General features: G+C 37.3%; 1 protein-coding gene across 1 annotated transcript in view; it reads right to left on the reverse strand.

The window, feature by feature from the left end:
* TRIM33 (tripartite motif containing 33) overlaps positions 1-16,745 on the reverse strand; it is a 159,557-nt gene that overhangs the window by 86,134 nt on the left and 56,678 nt on the right. The window contains 1 exon segment of the mRNA XM_044000548.1: positions 1,155-1,273. Coding sequence (XP_043856483.1) covers positions 1,155-1,273 — 119 coding nt within the window.

Raw genomic sequence — 16,745 nt, forward strand, 5'->3', positions numbered from 1 at the left:
TGCTTTTGTTTTTTAACTTTAGGGACCCCTGCATCCTGTTTTTTTGTTGTTTGACCTTCCCTCCCCTGTTCTCTAATTGGGTTAGATATCATGTGTAGACTGTACATCTCTACAACCAGCCAATGGGACGGGGTGGGTGGGTGGGTGTTACCTTATCGGGAGCACTTGCCATATTCAAGTGTATGCCCTTTCTCAAGAAAGAAAATTAACTCTTTTTTTTTCTACTTCCACTTTCTGACTCCAGATATTTGAGTAGGTGGTCGTTTGCCCCACTCAAGAGACCCTTGTAACACATACACAGAGTTAAAAAAGACAAATCCTCACACTGCCAAAACCATAAACTAGTCTCATTTTATCTATTTATATCACCTGTATGAGGAGGCTGGTACCATTTTTCATCATTATTCCTCTGAAATCATTGTGGGTCAACACATTAACCAGAGTTCTTAGGCTGTTCCTTTTAACTATTGTTATGATATAAAACATTTTCTTGGTTCTGCTCTTTTAAATATGTCTGTGAGTATTGAATAAGACTAAGCCTTTTCTTGGAGCCTTAATTCTAAGAGACTATACGCTCTTTCTCATAAAACTAGTCCATTTGATACAAATACGGTCAATCTTTACCTTCTGGTTGAGAGATGATTATTTCTCTCTTGTATTAATAACTATTGAATCAGGACCAAGGTTTTCCCCATTTCTATTTCCTCATCCAGAAATCAACCAGTGTGGGAAATCTAGAAATTCTAAGTTTAGGCTAATGAATGGATTTCTGCTCATTGAGTTTACTCAGGTCTGGGAAAATGTGGATTCCCCCTTTTGTCAGACAGGTATTATGGAAATTGATTAAGTTTCTTTGTTTAAGTCTTGGGTGATACAACTCACTAACCTCAAGACCCTCATTAGAATATAGTCCAGACATTCACTGTAATATTCATTCTCTCATTAACTTAACCAATCAGAAGTGACTGCCACCCTCAGAACACCCATTCTTCCAAGGATGAGCCCAACACCATGAAAGGTCTTTGGCATCCCAAAGTGCTACTGATCTCTATTAATAAACATGCTAGCCTCATTAATAAAATTATTAAATTACCCAGAAAATAAGTCTCTCAAACTTTTTAAAAACATCAGTGTGTTAAAAGTAATTAGCCTACCTGTTCAGATTTTTCATCAGAACTGCTGGGTGCCTCGGATGTATCTTTCACAAAGTAATTATCAACAAGATCTATCTGTCTGCATTCCTGGCGGCATATTGGGCATCGTATCACTCCAACTGCAAAAGATAATAAAAGGATTACATTAAATATACTTTAATGGGAATGAATTTTACTATAATCATGTAGTTAGCTACTTATTACCCGAGTCCAAATCTGACCTCAGACACTTGACACTTGCTAGCTGTGTGACCCTGGGCAAGTCACTTAACCCCAATTGCCCCCCGACCCCCCCCCCACAAAAGAAATATATGGGGGATAGGGGGCAGCTAGGTGGTGCAGTGGATAGAGCACAGGCCCTGGATTCAGAAGGACCAGAGTTTAAATCTGACCTCAGACACTTGACACTAGCTGTGTGACCCTGGGCAAGTCATTTAACCCTCATTGCCCCACAAAATTTACAAAAAACAAAACAGAAGTATATGGGGGTGGGGGTTGCATTTCTGGGAAGATGGTGGAATAGGCCAGAAATCTCCAGGCTCTGCAGAGTTCCTCCACAAAAAGACAGAAAATCACCACAACATGAATGAAGGGCAACAAAAATCAAAAGGGGTAGAGCAGCTGTCCTCCTAAGACAACTTGAGAGGTCCTTAGGAAAGACTCTGGGGGCTGAGGTTTGGCTTGGGTGAAGCATAAACACCTCCTGGCTGATGCCCTGGAAGCTACTTGGCAAGCACTGTAGGCCTCAAGAAATTTTAACTCAATTTTTACCTCACTCAACAACAAGAACTTTCATCTCAGGAAATTTTACCTCACAACCTTTCATCTGATGAATAGCAGACTGCTTGAGTAGGGGAAGACTGAAGGACCCTTCTACCTTCTGCCACTGTCACCACCACCACCACCACCACCCACCTCTACCAGTTTCTGGCTACCAGGCCTATCAGTGCTGAACAGACTTGATCCAGGTATTAGCTATGGGCAAGGAGGAGTAAGCTGACTCGATGAATGTGGTACTTCAGGGAGCAACATTTTCAGAACAGTGTGGCTGGGTGTCCTAACTGTGGCTGGGGGAGGAGAAGAGTATCTGAGGTTGGGCCTATGGACAGAATTCAGAAAATAACAGTAAGGAGAACTTGAAACCTGGGGCAACATTACCCACAATTTGGGATTAAAACCTGATTATATTAAGCTGCTAAAAAAAATTAATATAAAAGGGGGTAAGAAAAAGGAACCATAGATAGCTAATATGATACAGAAGATCTGATATTCAGAATAAGATAGTGAGGTTAAAAAAGCCACTCCCTGCCCAAAGAGTAAAGTCAAATGGTCACAAGGTCAAAAAAGAGTTCTTGAACGAGCTTAAAAAAAGAATTAGAAAATCAAGAAAATTTGAGAAAAAATGGGGGCGCAGGGCAGTGGAGAAGCAATCCAAGAAAATTTTGAAAAGTTAACTGACTGGAAAAGGAGGTCCAAAATCTTAAGGATGAAAATAACTCCTTGAAAATTAGAATCTGGCAAGAGGAATTGAATAACATTATAAGGCACCAAGAAATAATAAAACTAGAAAAAATTCTAAATGAGATTCTAAAACATCTCTAAATCATTCTAAAAATAACTGACCTGGAGAACAGATCAAGGAGAGACAGTTCAAGAATTGTTGGACTACTTGAAAATTATGCTTAAAAAAATCCATGTGAGGAAATGAGGAATGGTCTCCTCTCAATAAGAATATAATAGTCACCATTCAAATTACACGCCTCCAGACCTGTCTGAGGAAAAAAGTCTCCTCCCCCCCACCCCCAGCCCCTTTCCAGCAAACAAAATCACATGGTTCAGGGAAACCCTGAGCTGGTTTCAATTAGGTCCGCTCCTGAGCTATGTCCCTATATGGGAGGATTGAAGAATTGTTCCTGTATCACCATTGGCTAAGAACCCAAAGAATAATTATGGAAATTAGGGTTAGGAGTACTTCATTCTGGTTAGCTAGTTGTTGTGCATAGACTGTAACCCTTGAGTAATCAGACTAGTGATGAAAAAGGGGAGGGTCCATTCATGCTAGGGACTAGGGTTTAAATTAAAACAGGCCCTGCAAGCCCCCATTCTTTGCACCTAGCAGCTGCACACTGGATTGGCCATTCTCACAAGAATGAGAATAAATGAGCCTTTGACACATCACCGCTGCTGAGTTCCAGAGAATTATTGAGCAGTCCTTTTCTTCACATTGATACAAGAAATTATTAAGGAAAATTGCCCTGAAGCTCTAGAACAAGAGGGTAATGTAGGAGTAGGAAAAAAAAAAATCTACCATTCACCACCTGAAAGAGATCCCAGGAAGAAAATTTACAGTAATGTCATAGCAAAGTTTCAAAACTCCCAGGTAAGGAGCAAATATTGCAAACAACAACAAAAAAACCAATTTAAATGCTGCAGAAATACAGTCAGGATTTCACAAGACCTAGCAACTTCAACACTAAAAGACTGAGGAATATTAAAGAGCTGGGGTTGTGGCAAAGAATAAGTTACCCAGCAAAGTTGAATATAATCTGGAATGAAAAAAACAGACATTTGACAAACTCAAAGACTTTCAGGCATTTGTGACAAAAAGACCATAACTGATTGAAAAATTCAACATAAAAGATCCAGAAAAAAATAAGAAAAACATTAAAGAAGGAACTCATTAAGGTCAAACTGTTTACTTGTTATGGATGAAAATGTTATCGATATTTTTTTTGGTGAGGCAATTGGGGTTAACTGACTTGCCCAGGGTCATACAGCTAGTATGTGTCTATTAAGTGTCTGAGGCCTGATTTGAACTCAGGTCCTCCTGACTCCAGGGCTCCTAGCTGCCCCAACAATATTCTTAAAACTGTCATCATTCCTGAATTGTATGATGGGATAATTCTTTAAAAACACTGGGTAGACTGGGGGCAGCTAAGTGGCACAGTGGATAAAGCACTGGCCCTGAATTCAGGAGGACCTGAGGTCAAATGTGGACTCAGACACTTAACACTTATTAGCTGTGTGACCCTGGGCAAGTCACTTAACCCTCATTGCCCAGCAAAAAACAAAAACAAAAACAAAAAACACTGGGTAGAAAAAAAAAACACCATTGGGTAGGAAAAGGTAAAAAGGAGAAAATATTTCATTAAAATGGGATGCGTATGAAAAAATTACAGAGGAAGCAGGCTGGGGGTGGAGGGCTGGTAATGTTGGAACCTAACTTTCATCTAGGTTGAAGAGGAAATAACATACATCTGAAGGAGTGTAGAAGTCTGGAGAGGTGAAAGAACTGCAAGATAGGGTAGAGGGAGGAACTTTTAGAGCAGTTTTTAGGTTAAGATTTAGATGGGGGGTGGGATTTTTTAGAGGGCTGGATACAATGAGGAATAGGAGGGGGAATGGTAGAAAATAGGCAACAGTGACTGGGTAAAAAGAGAGGCTGAAAAGGACAATAGTGGAAAAAAACCCCAACCAATTCACAAATAGTAATTATAACTCTAAGTATGAACGGGATAAACTCAGCCATAAAACAGAAATGGAAAGTAAAAAATTAGAAAATTAATTAGAAAGAATTAGAAAGTTAAAATATTTGAATCCAATAACACATTTAAGAATAAGGATACAAGGGGGACGGAGCCAATATGGTGGAGGAAAGACATTAAATCCACTGGGCTCCTGATACAATCACCCCCAAAATAGCAATATACCAATAAGAGATACACACAGAGTGGAAATGGAGGGTTGGAGTAGAATATACTATGCTTCAGCTGATGCAAAAAAGGCAGGGGTAGTAATTTTGATCTCAAAGTTATGGCTAAAATAAGATTTAATTAAAAGAGATGAATAGGGTAACTACAGGGTGGGCCAAAAGTCACAAAGGGATTTCAATATTTAATAACTCCTTTATTTTGTTTTTAATTTATAATATCATAGCATATAAAGTATATATATAAGAAATGAATTTGTGTGAAAAATCAAATCTTGTAAATAGGGGTAAATCAAGAAAAACTAATTTTCAAAAAGTTAGTAAAACATTGGGACTTTTGGTCCACCCTGTACATTTTGATAAAAGGTTCCATATAACACAATAAAGCAATCATCAATACTGAACCTATATGTACCAAATACTATAGCATCTAAAATTTTAAAATTATATCATTTTTACAGCTTTCAAATTGACTAAAATGATTAAAGGGGAAAGTGACAAATGCTGGAGGGGATGTGGAAAAATTGTGACACTAATTCACTGTTAGTACAACTGTGAACTGGTCCAATCATTTTAGAGAGCGATTTGGAATTATGCCCAAAAACTTATCAAACTGCCTATACCCCTGGGCTCTATTTCCAAAGATGATTAGAGAAAAAAAGGAAAAAAATCTATATGTTCCGGGGGAGGAAAGGGTTGGAGGAATAAAAATTTGTAACTAAAAATCTTATAAAAACATGTTGAAAACTATCATTACATAGAAAATAATAAAATACTTCTATGATTTAAAAAAAAGCATCTATTTATGTTCTAAAATACTTACAGCAGCTCTTGGTGGCAAAGCATTGGAAAATTTTAGGGATGCCTATCAATTGGGAAATGGCTAAATAAGTTGTGGTATATGACTGTGATATGATACTACTACAACTCTAAGAAATGATCAGAACCAAGAGAAAGTTGTATACAGTAACAGCAAAATTGTATTAAGAACAACTTTGAGTGACTAAATCATTTTTACTATTGTGTGAGAAAATGGGTAGTTGTCTCCTCTCATTGAGGATATAACAGTCAATCATACTCTTCCTGCTGACCTGTTTGTAGGACAAAGGTCTCAGATACCCCCCTCCCCCTCTAGCTAACAAAATCACATGATTCAAGGAGCCCTGGCCTGAATAAGGTCTGCTCTGGAGTTGTGTCCATATAAGGAAGAATAAGGTCCATTCCTGAGTTACACCCATATAAGGAAGAGGGATGGGAATACTTCATTCTGATTAGCTAAATTTTGCGTGTAGATTATAACCCTTCAGTAATCAGACCAATGATGAAAATGGGGAGGGTCCATTCCTGTTAGCGCCTAGGATATAAAATAGGGCCTGCGAGCACCCTTTCTTTGCACCCACTAGTTGCACACTAGGGTGGCTCCTTCTCATGAGAAGGAAATAAAAGAGCCTTAGTCACATTGCTGCTGAGTTCCAGAGAATTATTGAGAAGAGGATTGTTTTTCTCTCACATAGTGTAAATACCAATATTAACTACAAAGGACTTATGAAGATTCTATTTGCATCCAAATAACTGATAAGTATATATAATGATTTTATATATATATATTTATATATATATATACACACACACAAAAAAATATATAGACATACACATACACACATATATACATATTTGTATCTAATAGCAGCCATCTCTAGGACTTGGGGGGAAGAAAAAAGGAGGAAAAATCTACATCACAACTATTATATATTTAAAAGGAATAGTAAGTTGTACACAATAGATTTGCAGTTTCAAGTGCAATCTTTTTTATTATACCATATTATGTTTGTCTTATTCCATAAAATAAAAACTAAATTCTAAAAAATTTATGAGGGTATATATTCAGACCTACAAAATCGCACTATCTTCAACCACCATCTACATTTTGTTCCCTTTCACTATACTATAGATTTCATTTGTTAAGTTGTTAACATCATCACTAGTGTTCTGCATGAAGTTATACTATTAAACTAGAAATTACACAATGCCTAGGCAACCAGACCAGAAAAACTGAGGGAATGATGGCAACACTTGAAGTATATTTCAGGTTTAGCAGCTACTAAGTAAATCAGTTAAAATAGGAAGCTACCACAAGATGTTTCTTCCTAACTATTCCCTTTTGTCCTAGCACTGAAATAGGCTTGCCCCAGGCCAAAAATTAGCAGTTACAGAGGTTGAAACCATGGCCCTTTAAAAAAATAACATGAAATGTAAAACATTTATTTAAAATGTTCATTTGTTCACATCTTACTACCTTTATATTTTAGTCCAAATCATATCTAATTAATTTATATGCACGTTTCAAAAGACATATTACTTGGTTTAAATTTAGTTCCATGTTTACATAACAAACATTACATTAGATTTCATTTGAGTAAGAATATAACTAAATCTATAATCTAAATCCTTTGAGAAATTTGACATTAAGATTTCTTCATTACCTTCCAACATATGGAATGCCTGTATTTTCCTCTGACACTGTTACCAATCTGGTACAGGCTCTCAGCATTTCATACACAGAATAACTGTTGGTTGGTCTTTCCTACTTCAAGTGTGTGCACACACGCACACACCCATGCATGGACACATCCATTCTCTCTCAATAATCTTCAGCAATCATAAAATCCTTTAATCCTGTTTGGCTTAAAAAATTACCTGGTCTCTTCTTACCTTTTCAAATATTTTACAATTCAGTGACACTGGGCTCTCTTCAATGTTCCCTGCCAAAACAGTCCATTTCCTGACTGTGCATGTATGAAACGTTCTCTTCATCTGTCTCCTGATTTCCCTGGCTTCCTTCAAGTTTCAGCTAAAAATCTCACCTTCTGCAAGTTTCCCTGGTATAGTACCTGGCACATAGTAATATATACTTACTAATAATGCCTTCCCTCTATGAGACTCTCTGTATCTCATCCTGTATATGTATCTTATCTACAGGCAGTTGTTTTCAATTCTTTCTATTACCTGCCTCTCCCTGTCTTCACAAGATCCAATTTTAAGAATGAAGCCATGTGTTGGCAGGGGACAAGAAGGGGGCACACTGATTTGAGGGATTTTTAAGAGAAAAAAAAAATTTAACTTAACATAAAACACAATTGGAATATGAAACATATGGGCTGATTTCATTAATTTAAAATATAAACTAATTTAGTAAGTGTCCTTTTACTCATTAAATATCAAACTTTCATTTTCTAGTTTTTAGGCTATTTCTTACTATTTTTTCCTCTTCCCTAAAATATAATTAGGAAAATGAAAATTAAAACAGCTCTGAGATTCCACCATTAGATTGTCAAAGTTAAGAAAAAAGGAAAATGACGAATGTTAGAAGAGTTGTGGGAGACAAATTCCACTATTGGTGTAACTGTGAACTAGTCTACCCAATCTGGAAAGAAAGTTGGAACTAACTATACTTAAAAACCTATCAAACTGTGTAACTTGTTTGATCCAGCAATATCTACTAGATCCATAATTCAAAGAGATCAAAAAAAGAGGAAAATGGCCCACGTGAAAATATTTGTGTATTTATAGTTGCTCTTTTTTATGGTGGCAAAGAATTGGAAACTGGAGAGAAGGGGACATCAATTGGCAGAATGGGTAAACAAATATATGGTTGTGACAATACTTTTGTGTTCTAAGAAATAATGAAAGGAGGGCAGCTAGGTGGATAAAGCCTTGGATTCAGGAGGACCTGAGTTCAAATCCAGCCTCAGACACTTGACACTTACTAGCTATGTGACCCTGGGCAAGTCACTTAACCCTCACTGCCTCACCGCCCCCCCCCCCCAAAAAAGGAAAGAAAAAAAAATAATGAAAGGGACTGTTTCAGAGAAACCAGGGAAGAGTTGTGTGAACTAAAACAGATTGAAATAAGCAGAACCAGAACAATTTACAATACTGTGATACAACCAACTTTGAAAGTTGTAGTGAGAGGGACATATGGATATGACCCTCCACTGAGATGGAAAGTGCCCCCCCTTTGGCCTAGTGATCTGATCTCAAAGTCTTAAAGCCCTTTAGAGCCCCCCTATTTCTCTCTATTTTTTCTCTAGAGAGAGGCAATAATGGGAAGCTACTATCCCCCTTTCTAAATATAGGCATATCAACTTAAAAATTGTTTCAAAGAGTCTGCACCAAGACATTATGTAGACATGATAAATTTGTTGCAGAAACTGAAAATGTTGCAAAATAAGTAATCGCTGAACATTCCAGGAGAATGATTTATTGCTGAACCCAATTACCGCATTTTGCTCAAATTAGATGTCTGTAAAAAGTATAAAAACTACTTGATTCTAATCCCAGTGTGTCACACCTCCTGGTTGTCCCAGTGAGTGTGGTGCACCTTTCTTTGGAAAGAAATAAAATCAATGCTTTGGCCTCCTTTCTCCTCCAGTCTCTATTACTGGGGTCAGTGGGTGTACTTCCCATCCCACTCTAATGAACACAATGACTAATTAAGTCCAGAAGACTTGGGGGGGGGCACGAGCTACTAATCTCCTGCAAGAGATTAATCCTGCAAAGTGCAGAATGAGACTTTTTTTTAGTATAGCCAATTTAAGAATGTTTTGCTTAACTATGTATATGTGTATATATATATATATATATGTGTGTGTGTGTGTGTGTGTTTGTGTATGTGTGTGTGTATATATATATGTGTATGTATGTATGTATATGAATCAGGAGATGTTTTTCTTGCTTCCTCAATAGGGATAGGGAGAGGCATAGGGGGAAAAGAAAGTGGATCTAACAGGGGTTGGCAGCACATGCCTGTAATTTTTTTCTAATGTGGGACACAGGCTGGTAAATTGCTTGTTGAGCTTGGGAGTTCTGAGCTTCAGTGAGTTAAATTTAGTCCATGGGTATGTGAGTGGAAGAGGAGAAAAAAGGGAGGGAACCAAGCTACCTAAGGAGGACTGAACTAACCAGTCTCAATCAGAAATGGATCAGGTTACATCTATGCTGATCTTCAGTGGCACTGAGCCCATGGGTGTCCACCACTGCACTTCCAGTCTAGGTGAGACAGGAGACCCATTCCTTTGGAACAAGGATTCTATTGAAAGTAGATCCCAAGGAGGTCAAAGATTAAAAAAAAAAAAAGTTCTACACGTGAAAATACTTATAGTAACAAAGAACTAGAAACATAGATCTTTAGCAAATGATGAATGGCTAAATAACTATGATACATAAATGAAACAGAATTTTCCTGTGCTTTAAGAAAAAAATCAGTATGAATATAGACATGAAATGATGGAAGACAATAAAGGAAGAATCATAAGACAACAAACACAATGACTATAATGATACAAATTGAAAGAAATGCAACAGAATAAAAAAACGAATACTGTAGCGTTATAATGAAGAAGAAGAGACATAAAGTTACCTCTCCCAGTTTCTCTGGGGAATAGCTTAGAAAACTCAGCTCTCCAAATTTCCTCCACAAAAAAAGCAGAGCATCGCCTCAGAACAGCAGAAATAAACGCAATTGCGGTAGAGCAGACGCCCTCCTAAGGCAATTAGAGACGACCCCCCAGGAAAGACCCAACCTCCAGGGGATCAGTTTCAGAGTGAAGTACACACACATCTACTAGCTGACTCTGCAGGATAAACAAACTGAAGCCCTGGGGGCAGAAAGGCAGCCTCAGCCTTCGAACGTTTCCTCTAACAGACATGGGGGGGGGGGGGGGAGAAGGGGCACCCGGCCCGGCTGGTTGAGCATAAGATTGAAAGACCTTCTACTCTGTCCAGGGACACCAAGCGCAGCTGCGCTGGCCAGAAACATCTCCGGCTGTGACTGCAGGGAAGAGGCAGCACACACCTGGTGAGTGCAGGAGACAGGGGAAGGAGCCCCTGCTGGCTGTGGAGTATGATGGCGGGGATTCTAAAAACTGAAACTGTAGGAAGAGATAAAAAGGAGTAATTATCTCATATAAGTGAGGCATAAAAGGAAGAATTGATATAGAAAAGGCTAGAAGGGGAGGGTGACTAGTGATGGAAACTTACATATATCTAAATCTAGAAGGGTATAAAAGTTCTAAATTCAGGGGCAGCTAGGTGGCACAGTGGATAAAGCACTGGTCCTAAATTCAAGAGGACCTGAGTTCAAATGTGACCTCGACTAGCTGTGTGACCCTAGGCAAGTCACTTAACCCTCACTGCCCCACCAAAAAAAAAAAAAAGGTTCCAAATTCAGAAACAAATAGAGGGCAAGGAGTTGAAGGGAGAGGATAAGGGAGGGACTTTTTTACAAGGGCAAGGTAGCAGGTAGAAGTATAGCAGAAGAGTGAGGAGACATAAGGCGAATAGAATGAGAATGATACTGAGGCAAAATTGGAAGGAGGAAAATACACAATTATAGCTTAGAATGGGAATGAAATGATTTATCCATAAAACAGAAACGGATAGCAGATTAAAAATTTGAATTTAGCAAGATGTTGTTTTCAGGAAACATAAAATGAGAGATACACACAAAGATAAAATAAAGGGCAGGAGTAGAATTTATCATGTAAAAAAAAGCAAGGAAAGTAATCAGGATCTCAAAGTTAAAAGTTAAAACAGATTTAATTAAAAGAGAAAAACAGAAACTACATGTGTCAGCATAGTATTCAAAATTTTAGACCACATAAAATAACCAGACAGTATAAAATACCTGAGCACATACTTACTTAAACATAAAACACTTTACACAAATAATCGAAGAAATATTTATAGTTCACAAATAGGTAGAACCAATAGAATTTAAAATGACAATTTTACCTAATCTACTGATTCAATGTCATCCCAATTAAATTATTAAAAATTATTTTACTGAATTAGAAAAAAATAACAGCTCATTTTGAACAAAAGGTCAGGAACTTCAAAGAAACTATGAAAAAATATGTAAACAGCAGTATCAGACCTTAAACTATATTATAAGGTGAGAGCATTATTGAACTGTAAAATGGGTAATTTTGATTATTTTAAGTTAAAAATTTTCTGGTATAAATAAAAGACATAGCCAAGAATAGAAGGAACACAGAAAATTGGGGGGAAACTTTTACAGAAAGTCTCTCAAGATGTGAATGGGTTGAAATATTGCTGTGAAGGAAACGAACTGGTTCACAAGGAAAAACATGGAAAGACTTGGACTTAATGAGGAAAACGCTATCCATCTTCAGAAAAACAGATGACAGATGGAAATAAGTATGGTGGGTGTTACATATATGTGTATGAGTGTACATGTGTGTATTTTTATATCTATCTGTTTATATATAGTCATGCTAAATTTGAACCTTCTTGGGGGGGGGGATAAAATAAAAGTACATAGCAAAGAACAAAAGAAAACCAATAAGAAATCAACAAAAATCTGGGGAGCTTTGTAAACAATGTATAACATTTATTATATAGATTTTCTTGAAATGGAAAATTTATTGTTTTATACTGAATCCTTTCCTATGTTCTACTGTGTACATGGCAATGGTTTTTTTTCTTTTCTCATTTTTGTATTTAAGTATAAAATAAATTTTTAAAATTTTAAAAGAAAAGAGAAAAAGCATGTCAGACTTTTTAAATGTTGGTTAATTTTATTGAATTTTTTTCTTATTTTCTTTTTTTATAAGCAATAGTTTTCTATGAAATGGAGACCAGGATATTCTGGGGAAGTAATGAAACAAGTGAATACTCAAAAAAGATATGAATATCAATAACTTTGAAGGTAGGAATTCCATGTGAATGATGCCAGACGTTAGAATTCAAAGGGCTAAGAAGAAGCAAAAGGAGAGGAATTGGAGGCAATGAGTTAAGACAGCCTTGGTGAGAAAACATACCTATTCAACAGAGCATAGAGTAAAGGAGAGAATGAGGTATGATCTTATTCTACAAAATTCTCCTTAGAGTATTCATAGGAGATGGGGAAAAGAGTCCCATAGGGTAAGAATATGTAATTGGGTAAAGAATACCCCCCAGGGGTGATATTACAGATCCATAAATAATAGTTAATGCAAAAGTCTTCCTTACCAAGCCTCAAAAAATGAGCTAAATTAGCTATAACTAAATTGTCTTAAAATGAAATCTTATTTATATGAAACCAGATATAATTTTTTCCTTGGATACTAAAACGTATCTGTGATTTCATTCCTCCAACTATGCTTATTACAATCCATACATAAGGCTTGCCCATCCTGTAAGACTTTAGAACATGTACTCCCATCAGTTTACTAATGGGGTTCATTCAACATGAACTTTCTTCTGATATCACAAAAGCTTGAGTACAGCACTCTAGTTGTCCAACGTTTCAAACCTGCCCATACAAAATAATCAGCTCGCCTTATCTTATCATGCATTTCATTGCTAAAATCTTTGACTTTAAAATCTTTCCCAGTGGTTACATGATAGTGTTTACCCATGTGAGCACCTCTGTAAGCACCATGCAACCCGACTCTTCATTACCCTGCATCTAATATTCATTTTTAGTTTCTCAGAATGTTTTAATCCATGCCTTGCTGCCATTTAGCAAGACAAATTATGCCACAGAGGTAAATTTATTTTTTAAAAATGCATAATGAGGGGCAGCTAGGTGGTGCAGTGGATATAAGCACTGGCCCTGGATTCAGATTTAAGACCAAGAGAAGAGTTTATGACCAAACAAGAGATAAAGTATTACAAAATGTAAAACGGATAATATTGATCATATTAAACTTAACATTTTGCACAAACAGAACCAATATAAAGAAGATTAGAAGCAAAGTAGAAAGATTGGGGGGAGGGGGGGTTTACAGCAAGTTTCGCACATATGGCTTCATTTTTTCAAATACATAAAGAACTCCAGCAATTCAAAAATCATGACTGTGTGCACAGCCATTCTGACTGTACAGCAATTACATCAAACTCTGACTGCTTCTTACTAAATGTTATTAACATTACTGTCATCAATGTGTTTCTAAATGCCACAAGGATTCAACATTCATTCAATAGCCAATTCCCAATAGATGGTCACATGCATGAGCATATTTCTCTGTACAGTGCACTGAAATAGTCTCTGGTTCCTGTCTGTTTCCCTGTAATCAAACCTTTGTAATCAGCTATGTAATCACATGACCAAGATGCCACCAACATTTACACTGTTGCAGCAATATACTTGGCTGTTTGAAAGCAATGATCGCTAGGCATGTACAACACAAGCCATTTTGAAACCACCACAAGACCACCAAAATCTTTTGCAGAAAACAAGCCTCTTTCCTTGCAGTTTAAGGCTGTTTTCTGATTTAAACTTATCCTTAACTGGCAGATTTACAAATGAACTGGTTGGCAACAAAGAACAGTCATTCAGTGGAATTCTTGCCAGCGGGAAATGAGAAGACAGGCATACAGAACAGATTCTTTCTTAGAAAGATTAGACTATATATAAACACTGGTGAAAATTAATGTATGCAATTTGACTTTAAGTACATTTATCACTTAATACTACACATGTCATTAATGAGTAGAAAAGCAAATAATTTACAATGTAATCTTTTTCAATTGGCTAGGTGGCTAAAACTAAAAACTGAATTTACATCTTTAATATAGAGAACTTGTAAAATTCTCAGTTTTCTACCACATTTGTATGAGCCAGCATTTTCACTTTGTTTTTGTTTTAAATCAAAATAAAGAAATAAACTAAAGGTAGTACCAGATTTAAGACTGTACTTATCTAGTGTTAATCCAAATACTGAAAATCACTGTCCGACATTTAACCTAAGTTTATATCTAATTATTTTAAACATCATCTAAGTTATAACTTATTTTAGACAGGAAGTCTGTCAATAAACATTTATTAAATGCCAATTATGTGTCAGTCATTATGCTAAGTGCTGGGGATACAAAGAGGGGGAGGAGGAGAAGGGAGGGAGTGAAGGGGAAGGTGGATGGGAGGGAGGAAGGGAGAGAGCAAGGTTTCCTATAGAAGGTAGGATTTTTTTTTTCCGGTTTTCTTCTCTGAAATCTATTTCTTCACATTGATTTTTTAAAACTTTGTGTTCCAAATTTTCTTCCTCCCTTCCTCTTCAACCCTCTATAAGAAATCAAGTTATACATTTGCAGTCATGCAAAACATCTTCACATAGTCAGGTTGTGAAAGAAAAATTATACTTCAATCTGTATTCAGATACCATCAGTTCTTTCTGTTAATGGTTTGCATTTTTCATGCGTCCTTCTGATAGCATCCTGCTCATCATTTCTTTGACAATTACTATTGGTAACTGTATTACCCTCCATCCTATTCCCTCACCTTGATATTTACTCTATTTTCTATCTTCTTTCACCCTATTCCTCCTCAAAAGTGTTTTCCTTTTTACTGCCCCCTCCCCCAACCTGCCTTCCCTTCCTTCACCTCTCCCCCCTTATTCCCTTCCCCTCCCACTTTCCCTCAGGGCAAGATAGATTACTATACCCTCAAGTGTGTATGGTATTCCCTCCTTGATTCAATTTTGATGAAAGTAAGGCTCACTCACTCCCCCACTCCTTCCCCATCTTCCCCTCCACTCCATAAGCTTTTTCTTGTTTCTTTTATGTAAGCTACTTTACCACATTCCCCCTCTTCCTTTCCCTTTCTTCCAGTGCATTCCTCTTGCCCCTTAACTTATTTTAAAGATGTCATAATGGGTCAGCTAGGTGACACAGTGGACAAAGCACCAGCCATGGACCCAGGAGGCCCCGAGCCCAAATCCGGCCCCAGACATGTCATCCCACCCTGTCTGCCCCACAAAAAAGGATAAACAAAAAAGAAATGCTTTACAGATATCATTCCTTCATATTCAATTCACACCTGCACCTCCTAAGTATACCCAGAAAGTTCTTATGTGTTAGAAGTACTATCTTCCCATATAGGAATATAAACAGTTTAACCTTTTATTATCCCTCATGATTTCTTTTTCCTGTTTAGATTTTTATGCTTCTCTAGGGTCTTGTATTTGAAAGTCAATTTTTCTATTCAGTTCAGGTCTTTTCATCACAAATATCTGAAAGTCCTCTTTTTCATTTAAGTCCCATTTTCCCCCCTGAAAAATTATATTGTTTTCCTGGATAGGTGATTCTTGGTTGTAATCTCAGTTCTTCTGCCCTCCAGAATATCATATTCCATGCCCTCTGGTCCTTTAATGTAGAAGCTGCTAGATCTTGTGTTATGTGAGAAAATAACGGGGTTTTGGGGACACACACACACATACACACACGCACTCTCTCTCTCTCTCTCTCTCTCTCTCTCTCTCTCTCTCTCTCTCTCTCACACACACACACACACACACACACACACACACACACACACACACACACACACACACGAACAACTCTGGCTGGTTTTGCAGGGCCAGCCCAGAGCCAGGAGAATTTCAAAGGAATTGTAGATCGACCTTCCTAACAAACTAAAGTATGTTAACTAACTTAAGACCACCTTTAAGTCATGTCAATCAATGGACTCGAATGTTACCAGCCAATTAGCTTGGACCAAGGTGGAGTGACCCATCTCTCACTGGAACATGTTAAAAAGTCCTGGAGAGGGGAAGAGGTTAAAAAGCCCTGGAGAGGGGTCGGTCATTCTCTCCCCGCTCCCGTCCCCCCCCTCACTTTCCCCACTATCCTAGGTATGTAGGGCTTCTTAACTTTCTGAAACAATGTGCTCTATCTCTTTACTAATATTTAATGTGCTTTAATAAATGCTTGATGCCCCCCAAAAAGTGGTGAAGAAGCTTCTAAGTAGCAAATATATGATAAACCCCAGCTAATTTTCCCTTGACTTGGAACACCCCATAAGTTTTTATTTGCCACAGTTATCCTGACTGTAGCTACACTGTATTTGAATTTCTTTTCTCTAGTTGCTTGCACTATTTTCT

Source organism: Dromiciops gliroides, chromosome 4 (genome assembly GCF_019393635.1).
Source record: "Dromiciops gliroides isolate mDroGli1 chromosome 4, mDroGli1.pri, whole genome shotgun sequence".
Taxonomy (NCBI): Eukaryota; Metazoa; Chordata; class Mammalia; order Microbiotheria; family Microbiotheriidae; genus Dromiciops; species Dromiciops gliroides.